The sequence below is a fragment of the Hyperolius riggenbachi genome, chromosome 7, assembly GCF_040937935.1.
Source record: "Hyperolius riggenbachi isolate aHypRig1 chromosome 7, aHypRig1.pri, whole genome shotgun sequence".
NCBI classification, from domain to species: Eukaryota; Metazoa; Chordata; class Amphibia; order Anura; family Hyperoliidae; genus Hyperolius; species Hyperolius riggenbachi.
In genome coordinates, this window is record NC_090652.1 from 14,364,256 (window position 1) to 14,379,192 (window position 14,937).

Consider the following 14,937-nt stretch of genomic DNA (forward strand, 5'->3'; position numbering starts at 1 on the left):
GCCTTTTTCAGGATTATTTGCTGCTTATACAAAGTTTCTGTGTCTCATGAGGGGTAAGGAGGTATGACTAGTACACACCATACAATTTTCTGTAAGATTTTCTGTTATGCTGGGTTTATACCATACAATTTTCTGTTATGCTGGGCATACACGGCGGTGTATTTTCTTATCAATCGAGCCACTGATGGCTCAATTGATAATTTCCGACGTGTCCGATCACCGCTTGGATCGATTCCTGGCTCGATCCCCACCGGCGGACAATGGGCAAAAACAAAGCGCAGATAAGGAAGTGCCCACCGGGAAGAGCGGGAATCGATCCACGCACCGCTGGCTCTATACCGATGCATTATCGCGCCGTGTATGCCCAGCATTAAGGTAGCCATCAGATTCGACCAACAGATAGATCCCTCTCTGATCGAATCTGATCAGAGAGGGATCGTATGGCCACCTTTACTGCAAACAGATTGTGAACCGATTTCAGCCTGAAACCGTTCACAATCTGTTGTGGTGGTGGTGCTGCTGCCGCCGCTCCCCATACCCGCATACATTACCTGCTCTGCCGGCACGACTCCAGTCCCCAGGTCTCCGCTACTCCGTGTCCGCGCTGGTCTCCAGGTCCAGCATGCTTTACTTCTTCCTGCCCGGCAGGAAGATTAAGCAGTAGAGCACCCTGCCGGAGACCAGCGCGGACACGGAGCAGCGGTGACCGGGGGCAGTCGCGCAGGCGGAGCAGGTAATGTATTGCCGCTCTATTGCGTCAGTCGTCGGGCACTCGAACGCCGCTAGCAACGCGCTCCCTACCCGCGGGCGATCGGCGGTATTTTCCGCACGGAGCGATCGACGGGATCAGACGAAATGGATCGAAATTTGGCGTGTAGCGCGAACGATTGGCAGCAGATTCGATCCCAGTGATCGAATCTGCTGTCAAAACGGCGGCAAATCGGGCCAGTGTATGGCCAGCTTAAGATTTAGCTGCCTGATAGATAAAGTTCAACATGTTGGAAATGTATCTATCTTACGATCTATGTCCCGAGCAATTAGGCATTGTTGTTTAGGCGATAAACAGAAGACAATGCACCAGAGATACTTATCATTCTCTACAGAAAATAATAATAAAGCCCAATCTACACGATACCATTCTTTGTACGATTCGATTACGATTCTATATACAATTTGATTAAATCCGACATGTCCGATCGGGATTCGATTCGATTCAGTTTGATTTGTCATTGCAAAACAATAGCAAAACGAATTACATCGAATCCCGATCGGACATGTCGGATTTAATCAGATCGTAAATAGAATCGTAATCGAATCGCACAAAGAATCGTATCTTGTAGATGGGGCTTTACAGAATATCTAACAGAAAAATCTAACAGAAGAATCTAATGCTGGGAATACACGGGTCGATCCGGCGGCCGATTAGCCGCCGGGCCGACTCCCTCCACGTCCGCGCGGATCGATTACCGCCTGTCCGCCGGCAGGGATCGAGCGGGCGGGGGTCGAGCAGCGTGATCGGACCAGCTGAATATTATCAGCTAGCCTGATCAGCTGCTCGATACACGGTGCAGAAACGTACCTTGTATTCCCAGCATAACAGAAAATTGTATGGTGTAAACCCAGCATTAGATTTACCTGCCAGATAGACAATATCCAACATGTTGGAAATGATCTATCTAACCATCTATCTGACGAGCAATTAGGCATTGTTCTACTCAGCAGGAGATCACCAGAAGACAATGCACCAGAGATAATGACCAGTCTCTACCAATACTTTACAGAATATAATCTAATTACAGAAAATCTAGCAGAAAAATCTAACAGAACATTGTATGGTGTGTACTAGGCATTAGAGCTAAACAGAGGAGCATGGCACTTTCCATCTGTTTGAAGCCTGGTACACACCATGCAATTTCCTATCAGATAGATGGGTCAATATTTTCCAACAGATCCGATCTGATTTCAAATCGTATTTCTGATCACTTCTATGTAAATCGATCACAAAGATGATCAGAATTCAGATCGGAGCTGTCGGAAATTATCTATTCAACCCATCTATCTGATGGGAAATTGCATGGTGTGTACCAGGGTTTATAAAAACTGAATTAGTCTGCTAACAAGGCATGATACATGCCAGATTACAGGTGGCTCCCTGTGTACAAACAGGTTGTGTTTTGGGATATTGTATGTTGAAGTTGTAAGTTGAGTCCTGTATTCAACATAATGAAGCGTGGATAATCCTCTTTCGGACAACTCTGGATTTGGACATTTTAGTATAAACTGTTTTGTGGTTGTTTTCGATGTGGTATGACAGTGCTTTTTGTTTGTTTTTGTTTTTTTAAAGCAAAAATAGACTTTTATTTGCAGCTACACAAATCCAGCTCACAGTGCAGGTGCAACACACATCACATAGCTAACACGTGTCCAGTACTATACAGTTATATGTATTGGGCATTGTTAGTGGTAGAAACCGACCTCAATCATTCAGTCGATGTTTTGGGGTTTATTCCACCACCAATCATCTGTTTGGTAAAGTTTTCCCTGCTGTTTGAGGACACCATTGATTGTTTCCAGCTGAATGCATTAATTTGATGAGGAATCATTGTGGAACCACAAGGCTCAGCATGTCCTACAGATCAGATCACAAAGAGAAGCTGCAAACTCAAACATAGATATGAACTAGGGTTTTCTTTGTTAAAATGCAAAGCCCAGCATGGTCTGAAAGTGCATGCTGGCCCTGGTGATTTCAGAGTTTAATAAGTGCATCCTTAGGGTTAAAAAAAAAAGGTGGGGGGAGGGGGAATAAACTGCAGAACAGAGCCTTATGTATGCAAACTAATCTTACCAAGGTCACAGCTGGGCTGCCATCAATCTTACCTGTCTGATGTCTTCTTGCTCCGTCCCTCGACGCGGCAGTCACGTGACTCCAAACACTTCCTCCTTCCGGGTTGAAGGAGGAAGTGTTTGGCGTCACGTGATGTGCGTGGACCGCATCATGGGGGGTGCCGAGGGACGGAGCAAGAAGACTTCAGACAGGTAAGATTGACCCTCCCCCCCACCCGCACAGGTGTACTGTGAGATATCTGGATAGAACTATCCGGGTATCTCCCGAATACGAATTTGAGCAAGCCTGCCTTTCAGCGCTGCTGTCTGTGTGCTCTGTTCTCCAGGTAGGCCCGTTCTCTGCTAGTGGAGTGATTGCCTGCACTTCCCACTCCTCTCTACCGTCTTCTAAACAGAAGTGCCGTATTTCACTGAGACGGTTTGCAATTACAGATACACATTCAGTGGGGAGGGAGAGATAATTGACTTCGTGACGCAACTGTGAGAATGAAAGGTGGCACTGAATTACTAATTACAAAGTCAAAGAGCCTTATGCTGGGAATACACGGTGAGTTTCCGTGCCTCGATTCTGCCGCCCAATCGATTCCCCGCTCGACCCCGTGGGTGATTCTCTTATCTTCTGCTCGTTTTCCTTATCTTTTTCCATTGTCCCCCCTGCGGTATCGAACGCAGAATCGATCGGGCGGGTGATCGGACATGTCGGAAATTATCAATCGAGCCATACCGTGTAGTATTCCCAGCATTAGATTGCCCAGGCCTGCCTTAGCCACACAGGCTCCAGCGTCCCTTCTCTGTACTTGAGCGGGCAAATGGCTTGCTCGTTCCTGGAGGCGCACTCTGCAGTCAGTAGTACAGAATGGTCCCGCCTATTGCTATGCCGAGCCAATGACTGTACCAGCCTGTCGGAAAGCACAAGATCTCGTACACAGAAGAAAGAGCCCAGGGTGTGTTGCAGCCGGACGGGAGCTTCGTGGGAGGCGCCGAGGGACAGAGCGAAAAAGACGCCTCAGGCGTAAGATTAACTCCCCCTCGCCCACCCGCACAGGTGATGTAATTAGCGGGATGAAAGAACACCTATTAGGATTTCATTCAAATTAGTTATTTGAGCATGCCTGGCTGCGACCTCTCCTGCCCCCCAAAACGGCCTTGAGCTGGCCCCCATCCAAAGTTTTACAGGGGGCCCGGTGTTTTCTAGTTACGACCCTGAGTATAGATATCTTCTCTTGTCTCTGTTATGTGACTGAACTAAGTAATTACTAGCAAGGTGAGATGCCACCCATAATCTATGTAGGGGAGCAATAGAAAACTGACACAGCAGTTATATATAAGTCTCATCAAGGGGAATGATCAGGATAGTGACAGGTGTACTATGTCCTCCTCTGTAACAAAGCATGCCCACCCCAAACCTCTGCTCTGCTCCATATATAATAAGATTCACACAATTACCTCTTCCAGCCGCGTGTTCGCTCACCTCCTGCAACTTCTCTTCCTGCTGTTACATCATTTCCCTTCTTTGGGTAAATATGATCCTTTCTGTGCCTTCCACGTGGTAGAGGCGAGATCGACATCTTGTGGTGAATAAGCTAACTGCAAGCTCTTTTTGTGGAATCACGTGCAGTCAGCCTTTGATTCAATAATTACTTTACTTATGACTTAACTCAGACATGTGTAGGAGGCCCCTAAAATGCCAGGGCAGTATAGGAACCCCACAAGTGACCCCATTTTAGAAAGAAGACACCCCAAGGTAGTCCGTTAGGCATATGTTGAGTTCATAGAAGATAATAATTTTTGTCACAAGTAAGTGGAAAATGACACTTTGTGAAAAAAAAACAATAAAAATCAATTTCCGCTAACTTGTGACAAAAAATAAAATCTTCTATGAACTCACCATACTCCTAACGGAATACCTTGGGGTGTCTTCTTTCTAAAATGGGGTCACTTGTGGGGTTCCTATACTGCCCTGGCATTTTAGGGGCCCTAAAGTGTGAGGAGTAGTCTAGAAACCAAATGCCTCAAAATGACCTGTGAAATTCTAAAGGTACTCATAGGACGTTGGGCCCCTTAGCGCACCTAGGCTGCAAAAAAGTGCCACACATGTGGTATCACCGTACTCAGGAGAAGTAGTATAATGTGTTTCGGGGTGTATTTTTACACATACCCATGCTGGGTGGGAGAAATCTCTCTGTAAATGGACAATTGTGTGTGAAAAAAATCAAAAAAAAATCTAATTTACAGAGATATTTCTCCCACCCAGCATGGGTATGTGTAAAATAAATACACCCCAAAACACATAAATACTATTTCTCTAGAGTACGGCGATACCACATGTGTGGCACTTTTTTGCAGTCTAGGTGCGCTAAGGGGTCCAAGGTCCTATGAGCACCTTTAGGCTTTACAGGGGTGCTTACAATTTAGCACCCCCAAAATGCCAGGGCAGTAAACACCCCACAAATGACCCCATTTTGGAAAGTAGACACCCCAAAGTATTCAGAGAGGGGCATGGTGAGTCCGTGGCAGATTTTTTTTTTTTGTCACAAGTTAGTAGAAATGGAACCTTTTTTTTTCTTCAAAGTGTCATTTTCCGCTAAATTGTGACAAAAAATAAAATCTTCTATGAACTCACCATGCCACTTAGTGAATACTTTGGGATGTCTTCTTTCCAAAATGGGGTCATTTGAGGGGTATTTACACTGTCCTGGAATTTTAGTACCTCATGAAACATGACAGGTGCTCAGAAAAGTCAGAGATGCTTCAAAATGGGAAAATTCCCTTTTGGCACCATAGTTTGTAAACGCTATAACTTTTACCCAATCCAATAAATATACACTGAATGTTTTTTTTTTTTATCAAAGACATGTAGTACAATAAATTTGGACAAAAATGTATATAGAAATTTTACTTCATGTGAAAAATGTCAACACAGAAAGTAAAAAAAATAAATCATTTTATTGACAAAATTCATGTCTTTTTTGATGAATATAATAAAACTAAAAATCACAGCAGCAATCAAATAGCACCAAAAGAAAGCTGTATTAGGGACAAGAAATGGAGGAAAAATTAATTTAGGTGGTAGGTTGTATGACCGAGCAATAAACCGTGAAAGCTGCAGTGGTCTGAATGGAAAAAAAGGCTCTAGTCCTTAAGGGGTGAAAAGACTGTGGTCCTTATGTGGTTAATTATACTAGCGAACACTACAAGCCATGCCAATGGCTAACAAAAATGTACCGTTAGGCCATTTTAAAAGGATCAGGAGGAACCACAGATACAAAAACCACAGATTTTGAGGAACAGTCAGAGATCCTGAAGAAGAGATTCCTCCAAGAAAGGTCCCCAAATAAAACAGTTACCGACACCTGGATAAAAGCATTGAGATTCAAAGAACAGATCCCAGAAAAAGGGGACCCCGCTGCACCAGATGATTTGAAAGTAGAAATGTCTTTATTGTTCCACCCAGCATTACAGCAACAGATAAAAGCTCCCGCGTATCGGAGCAGACGGCTACTCATATGATTATTAGGAGCTATGACTAAGGAGCCGTCTGCTCCGATACGCGTGAGCTTTTATCTGTTGCTGTAATGCTGGATTGGACAATAAAGACATTTCTACTTTCACATCATCTGGTGCAGCGGGATCCCCTTTTTCTGGTTGCTGTGGACTTTGGTGCTTGGTTTCCCTGCTCCCATTTGTTGGGTGAGTGCATGTGCAGCCGGCACCCTCCATTTTTTGCCTCAAAGAACAGATTGCTCGCTACCAAAAAAAAAGCTCCTGTGATCAATGTGAGCCAATGGGATTGGCTTACAGTGATGGCAGGGTCAGGAGCCAATGAAATCAGCTCCTGACCAGCCCATGGAGCTCTGCTGTCATACCGACAGAAGGGCGAGTGAGCTGCGGCGCAATGCGATTGGTGGGAGCTGCAAGCGAGGTGACAGCGCATGGCGGTGGTGAGTGATATCTATGCTGTGGCAGGAATAGCAGCTCCCATAGATTTACATCACCCCAAGTTAATTAATTAACTACCATTCAACCCACTATTAACATCAAAGTTAACTAAAACTCTAAATGCCACATATATTTCCAGTAATTACTAGCAAATAGCAATACAAAGGATTTTTTTTTCACCTTTTTTTATTATGTGAAGAAAATATGACATTTACAGAGAATAGTTTTCACTGTGGGCATTACTATGGAGGACTGTGTCCAGCACATCCAACATACAGAGACAATCTTCACTGGCTGTAATACTGTGAGTAAAATCTCTTCAAAATTATAGAAATCCGAAATATACCTTCCAATAATGTGTAAATAACTCATCAGCTGCAGTTCTGTGTACCTGATTCTGTGTCCCTCTGCCTCACGCAGTCTGAATTAAACAGAGTTTACAGCCTTGAACTCATTTTGAATGAAGGGGGGGGGGGGGGGGGTCATGCAAATACAGGAAAAAGTACAGGTGCTTCTCTTTAAAACCTTCTCTGTAGCTAAAAAAAATTCTCAGTTGTTCTTATATGATGTGTGAGAAAGCAGGCAAACAGCAAATCATTCCTCTGAATAGTGACAGAGAAGTGGAACCTATGTGGGGTTCACAGAAGGACAGTTTCTTTGATAGTTCCTCCTCAATGACTCCTAGCCGCAATTAAAGGAACACTATCAAAGTTTAAGTTGTTTTTTTTTCCAGAAGCCCTATAGGAGTTAGAAGAGATTTTTTATGGCAGATAATACTAGTAGACTAGGAAAAAAACATCCTCTCTTCCTCTGCACAAGCCTTGCCAGATGTAAATAAACAATCAATGCCGGGCCAACAACACAGAGACTTCTTGTTCGAGGGCAGATTATTTCACACGCTGTACTAATAGATTCACAGATTCAACACTGATTCAGTCAGTGAATCTCTCACTACAGCATGTGAAATAATCTGCTCTCACATAAGAAGTCTCTCTGCTGTTGGCCCAGCATGGATTGTTTATTTGCCTCTGGCAAGGCTTGTGCAGAGGAAGAGAGACATTCCTGTTGGTGCCAATAACGCTGAATACAGAAACTCCTCCGTCACCCCTACACTGTCCCAGCAATATACAAAATCTGATAAGCTGTTGAATTTTTTTTTCATTTACTACTATTATCTGCCATTACACATCCCTTCTAACGCCTAAAGGGCTTCGGGAAAAAAACAAACTTTGATAGTGTACCTTTAATGTTATTACTCAATCATTAGTGACCACTTATGTAAAAATGTATGTAACAATTTAGTAACAAGTTCTAGAAACAATTAATAACTACATGCCCCCCAAAATGGGGGAATGCACCCTCTGTTGGATGAGGATGGAACGGCAGGGTTTATTGGTTTAGATAAGTGCACTGTGGCTGCCACCTAGTGGCAGTTTTATTTTATGACTCTCTTACTCACTTTTATACCCCTTCATATACTTACCAAACCCACTTAGTGCAAGAAATTTTTTACATGCCACAGAGACTCATGGTCCCTGATTAAATTTGCATATAGACACGGATTGGCCCAGACTGCCTCAATGTCCTACCAATTGTTCTTTGACTTATTGTATTTAAATGTGAGACATGGCTTATCCCCTCTGACTCTGCAGCAGGGGCTGCCCTCTCCTACAGGGGGCTTCACCTCAGTCACACCCCCAGACCAGTCAACAGGACCGTGGGAGGGGTGGGTCTGCTCCTCTCCCCATCCTGCACATTCCATGTCCTCACTCCACCTTCCTCCCTACAATTCACATCATTTGAGGCCCACACTATTCGCCTCGACAATCCCCTCCCAGCCATTGTTGCAGTCTTATACTGCCCTCCGGGCTCCACACGACAATTTCTCGACAACCTTGCTCCTGGTTCCAACACATCCTCGACTCTGACCTTCCCACCATCATCTTCGGGGATTTCAATATTCCCATTGATAAACCCCAGAACTCTGTTGTGACCCGGCTACTCACCATAGCCAACTCACATGGCCTAGTACAACACACCAACACACTGCAGGTCGCACTCTCGACCTTATATTCACTAAATCCACCACCACTGCAGACCTCGACATCGCACCATTTCCACCCTCAGACCATCACCCTTCAACCTCCCCACGGAAGGCACCTCCAAACTACCCTCCCACCCACCTGGTCAATGGCAGCGAGACCTACGCAAGCTCAACCCTAGTGGCTTTGCTGACCCCTTCCATGCCCTCTCCTCCACTCTCCCCACCCTAACCTGTCCTAATCTTGCTGCAGCTCAGTATCGCCAAACTCTCTCATCAGCCCTAGAGAGGAAGTCAACCACCTACTGCAGACTTCCCATACCACTACCTCCCCTCTTGACCCCATCCCTTCTGATCTTCTTCAGCCTCACTTCACGGATCTGGCCCCAGTCCTCACTACCCTTTTTAACCTCTCCCTATCCAGAGGCACCTTCCCTTCAGACTTCAAGCAGGCCACAGTACTGCCCCTGCTCAAGTAATCCATCGCTCCACCAGGGCAGCTCCCCTCCGTGAATCCCTCCACTGGCTTCCTATCCAGTCCAGAATCAGATTCAAGATATTGTGTCTGACCTAGAAATCTGTCCACAAAACCTGTCCAACCTACATTTCTGATCTTACTCAGAGATACACACCTAGCCGCTCACTCCGCCTGACCTCCCCCCGCATCACCCAGTCCCATGCACGCCTCCAGGACTTCTCAAGAGCCGCTCCAACACTATGGAACTCCCTACCTCCACCCATTAGGGCAGCCCCCTTCTTCAACATCTTCAAGAAGGCCCTCAAAACTCACCTTTTCACTCTGGCCTATCACACCTCACAATTGCTTTAAACCCACAGCTGAACTCTGGTCTCCTACCTTTCGTGTCTCTCCCTCTCCCTCTAGATTGTAAGCCTTTGGGCAGGGTCCTCCTCCTTTTGTGTCCTACCTGATCATGAACCTCCATTACTGTAAACCCATGCTATGCATTTGAGTGAACCTAACTTGCCTAATCTCCATGCTCCCCTCCAGTGACTGACTAAGCATTACCTTGTACTCATACTGTGCTGTGTGATCTCCATGCTCCATCCAGTGACTAAGCATTACCTTGTACTCATACTGTGCTATGTGATCTGGTTTTCTTGTATTCCTGTATTGTCATATTGCTGTATGTCATCCCTAAATCTTGTCTGTAATCTAAATTAATGTCCAGTGCTGCGTAATATGTTGGCGCTTTATAAATACAATAAATAAATAAAATGAATAAATATGTAGCAAAGCAACTACTATTTGCCTGATGAAAAGGGGGGTTGCCCCCCTGAAATGCAAAGAGATACTTTCAATTAAAGACAAAGTATTCCTCATGCTTTTATGGATTTTATGCGGGCCCTTTTATAGGACCCCTCCAATATGATTGCTCACTTGATAATGCATTCTTTCCCGCACTGTATTCTGATTACTCTTCATCCTTCTCTGTATTATATTCTGATGTGTGACAATAATGTTTTATTGTTAAAAAAAAAATATATATATATATATATATATATATATATATATATATATATATATATATATATATATATATATATATATATATATATATATATATATATATATATATATATATATATATATATATATATATATATATATATATATATATATATGACCCATGTCATCTTTATTTAGTGTGGCCAGCTATGTCCCCCTTAATAGGAATGGCCCCCTTTGTCCTCCCTGTTAGCAATTATGGCTCCCATGTGCCTTCCCTTAATAACAAGTGTGACCCCCATTTGTGTGGCTGCATTGTCCCCCTTGTTTGTGGGACTGTCTCCTTCCCCCCCAGTTTGTGTGGCTTTTTGTCCTGTTTGTGGTTGCTTTGTCCCCCGTTTCTGTGGCTGCATTGTCCCTCCTATCTGTGGCTGCATTGTCCCCCGTTTCTGTGGCTGCATTGTCCCCCGTTTCTGTGGCCGCATTGTCCCCCGTTTCTGTGGCCGCATTGTCCCCCGTTTCTGTGGCTGCATTGTCCCCCCTTTCTGTGGCTGCATTGTCCCCCCTTTCTGTGGCTGCATTGTCCCCCCTTTCTGTGGCTGCATTGTCCCCCCTTTCTGTGGCTGCTTTGTCCCCTATATCTGTGGCTGCATTGTCCCCCTTTCTGTGGCCGCTTTGTCCCCCCTTTCTGTGGCCGCTTTGTCCCCCCTTTCTGTGGCTGCATTGTCCCCCCTTTCTGTAGCTGCATTGTCCTCCCTTTTTGTGGCCGCTTTGTCCCCCCCTCATCTGTGGCTGCATTGTCCCCCCTTTCTGTGGCTGCATTGTCCCCCCTTTCTGTGGCTGCATTGTCCCCCCTTTATGTAGCTGCATTGTCCCCCCTTTATGTAGCTGCATTGTCCCCCCTTTATGTAGCTGCATTGTCCTCCCTTTCTGTGGCCGCTTTGTCCCCCCTTTCTGTGGCTGCATTGTCCCCCCTATCAGTAGCTGCATTGTCCTCCCTTTCTGTGGCCGCTTTGTCCCCCCATCTGTGGCTGCATTGTCCCCCCCATCTGTGGCTGCATTGTCCCCCCCCCCCATCTGTGGCTGCATTGTCCCCCCATCTGTGGCTGCATTGTCCCCCCATCTGTGGCTGCATTGTCCCCCCCTATCTGTGGCCGCTTTGCCCCCCCCTTTCTGTGGCTGCATTGCCCCACCCCTTTCTGTGGCTGCATTGCCCCCCCCCTTTCTGTGGCTGCATTGCCCCCCCCCTTTCTGTGGTTGCTTTGTCCTCCCTTTCTGTGGCGGCATTGCCTCCCCTTTCTGTGGCTGCATTGCCTCCCCTTTCTGTGGCTGCATTGCCCTCCCTTTCTGTGGCTGCATTGCCCTCCCTTTCTGTGGCTGCATTGTCCCCCCTATCTGTGGCTGCATTGCCCCCCCCTTTCTGTGGCTGCATTGCCCCCCCTATCTGTGGCTGCTTTGGTCATTGGTGTCAGCGCAGGGAAAAAAAACCCATACTTACCATCTGACGTCCTTCCCTCCTCCTTGAAGCAGGGATTCTGTTTGAACTCCCGTGCGTGCCGGAACTATAGACCGGGCTTCAGGTGATGCGGCTGCTTTACAGATCCATCCACCACATCCCTCGCAGCAGCATGAAGGAATCTTTCCGCTGCTGCAGCCATATGCCGAAGCGGGACTATATTGTTCCACAGAAATGGGGAAAGTGGGACTGTTGTGTCCCACGGAATTGTCAAATTGACATGGAACCCCGGTTGAGAATAGCTGTTCTAGAGGGTGCAGCGCTGGATCGCTGGTCGGGAAAAGGATGTGGGGAGCCTGGGGAGGACCCAGAGGGGTACGGATCTGACTTGTGCTTTATTTTCAATTACATCTTTACCACTTGCAATGGAATAAATAGAAGATGAACACAACCAATTACTAATGAGGCTTAGTACTATATGTAGCCATGTTTATCCCATCATCCCACCTCAGCTCAGGGACTTGCTTTACAAACCAATGCGCTGAGTAGCATGAAAGAGCCCCGGGACTCTGTATAATATGCTGCCAGGTGCGTCTAGCAAGAAATAAACCACAACCAAAACATTCCCCTCACTCAGTGCAGTAATAGAGCTTCTCGCTAGTGATGGTCAAGTAGATGCAAATAACTTCGAGTTGATGCACATTCATGCAAATTGTTATGCAAATTTATTCAGATTGAAAATGAACCAGACTTTACCTCAGCAGGAATTGATTGGTTAATTTTCAAGCTGCATACATTTGCATCAACTTGAAGTTATTTGCATCTAATTGACCATCACTACTTCTCCCCAGCGATGTGAGAGGGATAAGCGGAACTGAACAAGCCTGTTATTGGTCGCTGCACTCCACTCTCCATACTCCCTACTTCCAGCTGTGTTGGGGAGATGGAGAGCAGTATGCTGTGGCCAGTTCAGGCTCACTAAAGGTGAAGATATGTTGCACTGACTCTTACTTACCACCAGTGTGAGATTTCTCATGTCTGAGAAGATTTGATTTCTGTACAAAACATTTCCCACACTCAGCACATGAATACAGCTTCTCACCAGTGTGAGTTCTCTCATGGAGGACAAGATATGATTTCCGTACAAAACATTTCCCACACTCAGCACATGAATACGGCTTCTCACCAGCATGAGTTCTCTCATGACTGACAAGTGTTGATTTCTGTATAAAACATTTCCCACACTCAGCACATGAATAAAGCTTCTCACCAGTGTGAGATTTCTCATGCCTGACAAGGTCTGATTTCTGTACAAAACATTTCCCACACTCAGCACATGAATACGGCTTCTCACCAGTGTGAAATCTCTCATGACTGATAAGGTCTGATTTCTGTACAAAACATTTCCCACACTTAGCACATGAATACAGCTTCTCTCCAGTGTGAGATCTCTCATGGACGACAAGATATGATTTCTGTACAAAACATTTCCCACAATCAGCACATGAATACGGCTTCTCACCAGTGTGAGTTCTCTCATGACTGACAAGAGTTGATTTCTGTACAAAACATTTCCCACACTCAGCACATGAATACAGCTTCTCACCAGTGTGAGATCTCTCATGCCTGACAAGGTCTGATTTCTGTACAAAACATTTCCCACACTCAGCACACGAATACGGCTTCTCACCAGTGTGAAATCTCTCATGACTGATAAAGGCTGATTTCTGAACAAAACATTTCCCACACTTAGCACATGAATATAGCTTCTCACCAGTGTGAGTTCTCTCATGGAGGACAAGATATGATTTCCGTACAAAACATTTCCCACACTCAGCACATGAATACGGCTTTTCACCAGTGTGAGTTCTCGCATGACTGACAAGAGTTGATTTCTGTACAAAACATTTCCCACACTCAGCACATGAATACAGCTTCTCACCAGCGTGAGATCTCTCATGCCTGACAAGGTCTGATTTCTGTACAAAACATTTCCCACACTCAGCACATGAATGCGGCTTCTCACCAGTGTGAAATCTCTCATGACTGATAAGGTCTGATTTATGTACAAAACATTTCCCACACTCAGTACATGAATAGGGCTTCTCACCAGTGTGAGATCTCTCATGCCTGACAAGGTCTGATTTCTGTAAAAAACATTTCCCACACTCAGCACATGAATACGGCTTCTCACCAGTGTGAGATCTCTCATGGATGAAGAGCTCTGCTTTCCGAACAAAACATTTCCCACACTCAGCACATGAATACGGCTTCTCACCAGTGTGACTTCTCTTGCGTATGACAAGACTTGATTTCCTCACAAAACATTTCCCACGTGTGGCACAGGAATGAGACCCTCCAGCAGGGGGAGAGCTGTGCTGGGTATGAGGCCCCTCAGGATTATACAGGTGAGGGGGGTTTGGGGTAATATTTGGGGTAACCAAGATATCTGCAGGAGACTCTTGTCCAGTGACATCATCATCTGCTGTACAGTCTGTGGATACAAAGAGACAAGTCTCTGAGAGGTTCCTGATGCCGGGACTCTGCGCTGCAAATAGAGAAACATCACCACTTCCTGTTAGAGAATTCTGAGGGGAGGAACAATTATCATTAGGGATGGTCAGTGAGCTGCTGATAGTTCCAAGTTGAGGTAAAGTTTGTGCAGACTGGAAACCAGTACCAGATGCAGCAAGTGCATAGCTTTGCATAAAATTAGCATACAGTTTGCACCATCTCAGAGTTATTGGCATGCCACTGACTATCACAAGTTATCAGCCTGACTGAGAACTGCAGAAGGTGGAGCTCATTACAGGCGGCCAATCGCATGACTACAACTTTGGCTTGCACGAAAAATAATTCAAAAAGGATTGTCACATGTTTTCCTGTTTCCACCTCGTCTATGTTACATTTTTAGGCTTCCAAAGAGCAAACATATAATATAATTAAGGTAAGAAAAGTAATATTGAAATAAAGTTAATCAGAAACAACTTACTTTGAGTGATTATTTTGCTTGTAAATGTGCTGAAAGGTTATATTTATAAATGAGGTGATAAGTCATGTATGAGAAGTTTTGTGAATAGAGCCCAATGTCAGAATGCCGCATTACAGCAACTCGGAAATGTCAGCCAATCACGAAGCTCAGAAGCATCGGACCAATCAGAGAATGCAGAATATTTCTGTGGAAATGGG

General features: G+C 45.2%; 1 protein-coding gene across 1 annotated transcript in view; it reads right to left on the reverse strand.

The window, feature by feature from the left end:
* The window catches only part of LOC137525342 (uncharacterized), a 244,791-nt gene that overhangs the window by 172,983 nt on the left and 56,871 nt on the right, over positions 1-14,937 (reverse strand). The window contains exon 6 of the mRNA XM_068246396.1: positions 12,764-14,296. Coding sequence (XP_068102497.1) covers positions 12,764-14,296 — 1,533 coding nt within the window. The remainder of the gene's footprint in view (positions 1-12,763; positions 14,297-14,937) is intronic.